This window comes from Microtus pennsylvanicus, chromosome 8 (genome assembly GCF_037038515.1).
Source record: "Microtus pennsylvanicus isolate mMicPen1 chromosome 8, mMicPen1.hap1, whole genome shotgun sequence".
NCBI classification, from domain to species: Eukaryota; Metazoa; Chordata; class Mammalia; order Rodentia; family Cricetidae; genus Microtus; species Microtus pennsylvanicus.
The window spans coordinates 75,338,116-75,346,673 of NC_134586.1; the positions used below are offsets into that span (position 1 = coordinate 75,338,116).

The window sequence follows — 8,558 nt, forward strand, 5'->3', positions numbered from 1 at the left end:
TTTCTTCAATAAATCAAGTGGTAATTAAAGAGTATTTTGTGCATTCTCTAATTGCTTATGTGGTTCTTTCCTAATAAATGTCATCACTGGGGGCACAAAGGAAGATGCTATGTGCATGTTGGGAGACATTAACTTGTAAGTAAAAAAATTTTCTATGTCCCATGTCAGTGTCTGTCCAGATAGTTGAGGATTATCTTGGAACTGTTGGAAATATATTTCAAGAGAATTGGGTGGTTTGATTTGACAGATACTCAAAGGCAAAAAGATATTGATAATCAGGGTGTAAATGTAAACAGAAAACTACATTGCTTAAGCCTAAGACTGTGAACCATTTGGTCCTCTCACAGACCTGTGTTAACAAAGAATAGAGGTTGGGAGCTCATAGGTAGGTATGGACTGTGACCTGGATATTAAAGAGGAGACCTTTTACTAACCTCTATTACTCATGAGTCTTTTGAACACCCAGTGTTGGGGTATTACAAGGAGTATTGCTTGATTTTGAGACACTGTGACTTTAAGTAAACTATTATGATTTCTAATTGCTTCTAAGACTACAATTTTAGAGGATATTGTCTTCTTTGATGAGAAAAAGAAATGGGGTAATTGAAATGAATTTGGAATTGGATGATAATGGAAGCATTGGAAATTGGTAGAAAGACTACCATTGTAAGCAAAGGAAGCTACCATTTTCCAATTGATTTGAACGGGAGAACATTGGATGCTAGATTATCTTTTTAGAATGAATTCTCTGTATCTAGACCCCTCCCTACAAGTGGCCCAATGGGAACATTAGGTTCTTAGGCTGTCATCTTCAGCTCTCAAATCTCAAACACCATGACCATCCAGAATGTTGTCTTGGGCCAACACATAACCCTGATTCTGGGCCTGGATAGTTGTATGGTTGGTCAATCTGCTGGCTCTCCCCTGTTTTCTCTATCAGGGCGAATTGTCCAGCATTGTTTTAATTAATTCACCCCTTATAATGATGAGTAAGTGGCTGGACTACTTTTCTGGCTTTCATACCCTCAGGGTCAGCTCTCACATACTTAAACCTTCAGGGTGTGGTCTACTATCTTGTTTAGGCAAGGTGTAGGTGCCAGTCTCCTGAGTGTTCCAGCTTGTAAAGATTAGGGTCACCTCCTTTGCCCACCTCACATTGCAGGTCCATGGATGGGAGGGTATCTTTCCTTTGCTCTTTGCTTTTCAAGGACATCACAGGGCTTTCCCCCAAGGTCTTGACCTGTCATAGGCAATTTGGGGTAGATTAATATATGATGTTTGCCCTTTTTAATCCCTCTATGATAAAGCTTGAAAATGTTTGTTTTTTAAAATTGTTCCATGAAAGGTGTATCAATGGTTTTCTTGGTAAAGGCCTTCTTGTCTTTTGGGTCTGCTTCCCCTTGACAATAGAACTGCTGAGATGGACCATAGGTTGCAGGAAGGTCATCAGTATAATACTCAGCAGCATGGAACAACTTGTTTTCCTATACTTAACAATTGTCTGACCTAGGACAAACACTATCTTTTCTTAGGTCATATCTGCTAGTGGAATGAGATTTTGGAAAGTTTCAGTATATTGCCAGGGTCAACTGAAAAAATTTCATAAAGTCATATTTAATCTGATTTATTTTTTGTAGGAAAAGTGGATTTGTGTTTTGGAGGACAGAAATTATTCTGACATTTACTTTCAGGGGGAGGTAAAGAGTCAGATATTTTCCAACCTCATGACTGGATATGTCTATTTGGATCCTAGTATTATAGTTAGTATTTTTATTAGGAGGGTTTTTTTCTCTTTTTTTTCCAGCTTATATCACAGCAAACCACAGGATAAAATAATACTAAGCTCTTCTGTCTTAGTAATTGAGGACCCTAAGAGTTCTAGTGTTTCAGTGTTCTAGAGAGTCCAAGCTAGTGAGAGCTCATTGCCCATCTTAAAAGAGAAGAAGGTATCCATCAAGTCTTCTTCTTCCCCCAAGCTCATGTCTTGAAAGTTTCATGATGACACCCTGCCTGAAACAAGGTGGAATTTGGGGACCATCACCTGATGTCCTTTGTTTTCCATGTGGACTTGTGTCATATGCATACCACTCACATATTTTATACATCACACACAAAGGATGAAGAAAGGAAGAAGAAAAGAAAAGAAAAGGGCCGGAAGACTTTGACCACAAGTATAGAAGTTGTTAAAATGATCTCCAAAATATATAGAGAACTCAAGAAACTAGACTTTAAAATGCTAATTAACCCAATTAAAAAATGGGGCACTGAACTGAACAGAGAATTCTCAACAGAAGAAGTTCAAATGGCCAAAAGACACTTAAGGTCATGCTCAACCTCCTTAGCAATCAGGGAAATGCAAATCAAAACAACTTTGAGATATCATCTTACCCCTGTCAGAATGGCTAAAGTCAAAAACACCAAGAATAGCCTTTGCTGGAGAGGCTGTGGAGGAAGGGGTACCCTCATCCATTGCTGGTGGGAATGCAATCTTGTGCAACCACTGTGGAAGTCAGTGTTTCGGTTTCTCAGGAAATTCGGGATCAACCTACCCCTGGACCCAGCAATACCACTCTTGGGAATTTACCCAAGAGATGCTCTATCACATGACAAAAGCATTTGTTCAACTATGTTCATAGCAGTATTATTTGTAATAGCCAGAACCTGGAAACAACCTAGATGCCCTTTAATGGAAGAATCGATGAAGAAAGTATGGAATATATACACACTAGAGTACAATGCTGCGGTAAAAAACAATGACTTCTCGAATTTTGCATGCAAATGGATGGAAATAGAAAACACTATCCTGAGTGAGGTATCCCAGACCCAAAAAGATGAACATGGGATGTACTCATTCATAATTGGTCTCTAGCCATAAATAGGGGTCACGAGTCTACAATAGGTGAACCTAAAGAAGCTAAGTAAGAAGGTGAACCCAAGGAAAAACATATAGTTATCCTTAGATAGACAAAATTGCCGGGGAGAAAAGTGGGATCTTGGGGGTGGGGTGGGATGGGGGTAAGGGGAGATGGGGTGAGAAAAGTTAGAAGGGAAGGAGGGGGGACTTGGGGAAACAGGAGGATCAGGATAAAGGAAGGTTGGATAGGGGAGCACGGAACCACAATTCTTAGTTAAGGGACCCACTTTAGGGTGGGCAGGAGACTTGACCCTAGAGGGGCTCCCAGGTGCCCAAGCTGAGGTCCCCAGTTAGTTCCTTGGGCAGCTGAGGATAGGGAACCTGAAATGACCCTATCCTATAGCAATACTGACGAATATCTTGCATATCATCCTAGAACTTTCATCTGGCGAGGGATGGAGATAGAGACAGAGACCCACACTGGAGCACTGGACTGAGCTCCCAAGGTCCCAATGAGGAGCAGAAGGAGGGAGAACATGAGCAAAGAAGTCGGGACCACGAGGGGTGCACCCACCCACTGAGACAGTGGAGCTGATCTACTGGGAGCTCACCAAGGCCAGCTGAACTGTTACCAAAAAAGCATGGGATAAAACTGGACTCTCTGAACATGGCGAACAATGAGGGCTGATGAGACACCAAGGACAATGGCATGCAGTTTTGATCCTTCGCAATCTGCTGGCTTGGTGGAAGCCTAGCCAGTTTGGATGTTCACCTTCCTAGATATGGACGGAGGGGGGAGGACCTAGGACTTACCACAGGGCAGGGAACCCTGACTGCTCTTTGGACTGGAGAGGGAGGGGGAGAGGAGTGGGGGAGGGGGAGAAGAGTGGGAGGAGGGGGAGTGAAATGGGAGGCTGGGAGGAGGTGGAAATTTGTTTTTTTTCTTTATTCTCCTTTTATCAATAAAAAAAATTAAAAAAAAATGATGAGTAATAAAGGTCAATCAACATATCTTATACTAAAGCCTTAATTTTGGGGTTGGACACATATACAGAAACAATGGAACTGAAGTAGAAAAATGACTGTAGCACAGCCTTATGTTTCTAAGTAACTGTAGCAGGCTGCTTGTGAGTGCAAACAAACAGAAGCAATAGAAGAACAATAATACTGGGTGAGAATGTGAGACTGCATCTGAAAGATTTGCTGGTAATATTAACGACTCAAAGCTGTTTCTGGCTTAAATGATTGGCCACAAAGCTTCCATTATCTTTACCATTGTCCTAGGGCAAAGGATTTAATAATCCTAAAAATCAATACCTAAAAATTGGTAGATCAGAGGTTAATAAATGGCTTAGCAGTTAAAAGCACTTTTTGATCATGCAGTTTGGTTTCCAGCACCCACATCAACTAACTTGTAACCTCCTGAAACTCTAGCTCCTTGGGATCTGATGCCCTCTTCTGACTACTATGGAAACTCATTCATGCTTAAACTCCTCCCCAATTTCAAATAAATCATTAAAGAAATTAATAGTAGATCAAATTGGCGAGATTGCTCAGCTGGTAACAGGAAAGGTGATTGCAGCAGGGACGGATGAACCTGAGTTTGAGTCCCAGAAGCAACTTTTGCACATTATACTCTGGTGGCTTCTGTCTCTCTGTCTCTCTGTCTCTCTGTCTCTCTGTCTCTCTCTCTCTCTCTCTCTCTCTCTCTCTCTCTCTCTCTCTCTCTCCCCGCCCGGCCCTCTCTCTCTCACACACACACACTAAATGACTTTGGTTAACTTTTTTTCCAGTTTATGTAATTTGTATTTATTATCTTTTATAAACACATAAAAAAGAAACAGTATATCTTTTTTTTTTTGGTTTTTCGAGACAGGGTTTCTCTGTAGCTTTTTGGAGCCTGTCCTGGAACTAGCTCTTGTAGACCAGGCTGGCCTCGAACTCTCAGAGATCCGCCTGCCTCTGCCTCCCGAGTGCTGGGATTAAAGGCGTGCGCCACCACCGCCCGGCTGAAACAGTATCTCTTAAGTGATAGGAAAGTCTATAAAAGAACACTGAGGGTAGGATGGAGTAGGCAGAGATGTGGTATAGGAGATAGGGGAAAAAGAGGGAAAATCATTCAAAGGCAAATATGTGTTAACAAAAATTTAAATGAATATTTGCTAATACATAAACAACCATGAAAGTCTGTATTTTGTTGGGAAATTATTGAATTATAAAGTATATAGCATGGGATAAACAATCAAATCAGTTTATAAAAGTTTGTTTCATTGGTTAAGATTTTTTCCCCAACAAGTCTAAAGCTGTGTATTGAGATGTCAGAGAGTAAGAGACAGCTGAGAGACTGAGCCTCACTGACCAGAAACACCAGGAGGTTTTTGTTCAACCCTGGAGCACTGTGGGAGGATCCTCCTTACTCTGCTGACAGTAATAGGTTGCAACATCATCAGCCTCCACAGGATTGATGGTGAGGGTGAAGTCTGTCCCAGACCCACTGCCACTGAACCTGGCAGGGACCCCAGATTCTAGGTTGGATGCAAAATAGATGAGGAGTTTGGGAGACTGTCCTGGTTTCTGTTGATACCAGTTCATACGATTTGTTCCATATAAATTGACACTCGCACTAGACTTGCAGGAGATGGTGGCCTTTTGTCCCAGAGACACAGGGAGCAAACCTGGAGACTGAGTCAGCACAATGTCCCCAGTGGAACCTGGAAACATAAACACACAGACCATGGTTATACTTGTTTAGAAACGTTCCCAGCAAAGGAATTTTTCATTAAAAATTTTAAGAATACTTGTGGGCATCACTTTGAGAAGTAAAAAGTAATGGGGGAAACACACAAATGCCTTTAATCTAACGATCAAGATACTAGAGTCATGGAAAACCATGCTGGCTACAGTGGGTGCACTCAACACTGCTCTGCATCCTCTCACCTTGTACCAGGAACAGCAGCATCCATAGCAGGAGTGCCCTTGACTCCATCTCTGAGTGTTTGAAAAGAGAATGCTTCCTAGGCTCTGGTATCTGCCCTTAAAAGTGCCTGGACTGTTATCTAATGACTCAGTATGTAAATCAGCTCAAAGTGGCACCTGCTCCTGTTTCACCCACTGGGAGTTGATGTCAGCACAAAGTTTACTAGAGCATGGCAAGTGTGTCTTAAAGGAGACGTGCATGCTATTCCATTGAGTCTTTACCCTCTAATCTTTCTGAAGTGTGATGCAGGGAATTGCATTACGGATGTGCTATGTAAAGAATGTATGTCATCTCAGGAACAACTTGATCATTCAAAATTGTACACAGCCAATGAAAATATTATATAAGAGGGAATGGAGAATAAAGACTCAAAGAAAAGCAAAATAATTAATTCTTGACTTATTTTCTTAATTTTTTAAAAAAAATCTATGTTTCAGTTTGTGTGATGCCTTACGTGGTAGGTGTATTTTTGTCTGCTCTTCTTTGAGGACAACCTCCTTGCCTTGGCATATGGGTGAAGATAAGAGACCAACCTTGCATATTGCTTTTGCCTTTTGTCTTATCTGAGACAGGGTCTCTTGTTCACTCCATGAAGCACCTGGCCCAGGCTCCTCTGGATATTCTCCAGTCTCCATCTCTCATCATGCTACAGCACCACTCTGAGTGCAGTCATCTGGTGCACCTGCATCTGACTTTATGTGCGTTTTTGGGATGTGAATCAGGTCCTCACATTTATGTGGTAAGCATGTAAGTCCGTTAATTAAAATGGAAAGACTGAAAGGAAATTCTTTAGGCTGAACATAAATTATACTTTTGGAAATATAGGACTTTGTAAGTAAAGATCTATGGAAACGATCTCAGATACATGTAAAAGATTCCTTTGTACAGTCCTTTAAAACATCCAAGATTATTAAAGAGAGGTATCTTACACATTATCATTGTGATATAAAATAATTATCAGAAACGTGAATTCTTCCTCAGAAAAATTGTATGATAGACAGACAGAGGGACAAACAGTTGGATAGATATAGAAGTGAGTATCTCTTCACTTTCTCAGACCCCTGTTTCCTTCTCTTGTTTAACTAGACAGAAGGATAGATTTCATAGCAAGGTTTAAGGGGGGTGGAATGACATATTTTAATTAACTAAGAAAATGAAAAACCTTTCGTTAATGATAAGGAAAAAGAAAAAAAAAGCACTTGGATAAGAAGGGTAGGAAAAAAGAAAGGAGAGGAAGTGAGGGGGAGTGGGTGGTGGAGTGAGGGGAAAGGGAATAGGGGGTGGAGTGAGGGAAGACTGATTGGGCATGAGGGGGAGGAGTAAGGGGGATGGAGGGAGAAGGAGTGAGGAGGGTAGATTGGGAGGAAGTGAGGGGAAAAGATTAAGGGGAAGGGAATGAGGAGGGAGAAAGTCAGTGGGGAGAGATTGAGGGGGAGGAAAGGGGGAGGAGAAATAAGTGGGAGTGAGTGATTGAGGAACTGAGGGGGAGGAGTGAGCGGAAGGGATAACAAGGAGGGAATAAGGGGGATAGGCAGGAAGGAGGAGAGGGAGAAAGGAAGGGAAGAATGAGGAAAAGAGTGAGGGACCAAGGGAGGGAGGATGAGGAGAGAAGAAATAACGACAAAGGAATAAAGGAAAGAAGTGAGGAAAGAGAGAAAAGGAAGGATGGACAACTCCCTATTCAGCTCACACTCACAGTTTTGTCCAGGCCTCTGTTCTACAGGGATGGCTCCTTTTGTTTTGTTTGTACATTCAATGTAATGTTGCTCAGTCTGAGCCTACTATAGTTCAATGATGAGAGAAACATGGTAAAAAATTATACTTCTCATGAAATTAACAAGTTATTCTTAATATTTTGTCTGTATTTTTGAGGTGTGCTCATTTATAGTTGATTTTTTTATTGAAAACTAGAGTGTTGACCTCTTATAATATGGAAAGTTAGGTATTCTTTCTCATTTATGCTCATGATAAAAGCAGTCATTTATTATACAGTGTATAATATCTAAGCAAAGGGCCATATATTTTCAAGCAATGGCCCAGTCACACAGTGCAAATTCTAAAGATGGTTTGATGGTGGTAGGAGACAGTAATGAATATTTCTGATATCATTCTTCTACTGCTTCCATGAGATTCTCCAACTGTCCTTGGTTCTCTTGACTTACCTTGTATTATAACATGATGAACTGCACTTCCGCCAGGTATGGTCATATAGTCTAGCAATTCAAACAGGAAGAAAGCTGAGTAAGAGGATCATGAGTTTGCAGGCTTCCCAGGATACATAGTCTGGGTTATAGAGAAGACAAAATCTTCAGCCTTACCCCAAGCCCCACATCATTATTTTTGCATATAGTTTTGTTAATATTTATTTCTCTTTATACTGACTTCATCCTTGTTTTTATTGACTTGAAACTTAAATTTCTATTTCTTTACATTGTTTTTTCTTGTTCAGTGCTGCATAACTCCCCTCTCATCAGGAAAGCACACTCAGCACCCTTTGACAGAAAGAGCTCAAGGTGATAGAACAGAAGATGTAAGAGACAGGGATTGTTCCTGTGTGAAATGGAGCACAGGTGTGCAAACAGGAATGATCATTACAAAGTAGATACTTTATCCTGCCCTGAAACAAGAGATTTGGTCATAAACACCCCAGAGATGAGCTCTTGAAAATGCAGAGGCCTGAATGCACCGATTTTGGGGAAAGTGTGGGTTTGGCTTTATGAAGGAAGA

General features: G+C 41.1%; 1 gene segment (V, D, J or C); it reads right to left on the minus strand.

Annotated features, from left to right (window-relative positions):
• The window catches only part of LOC142856439 (Ig kappa chain V-III region MOPC 321-like), a 137,641-nt gene extending 131,786 nt beyond the window's left edge, over positions 1 to 5,855 (minus strand). Inside the window, 2 exon segments of the V gene segment in view lie at positions 5,259 to 5,565; positions 5,792 to 5,855. Coding sequence covers positions 5,259 to 5,565; positions 5,792 to 5,840 — 356 coding nt within the window.
• Positions 5,856 to 8,558: the final 2,703 nt, after the last annotated feature.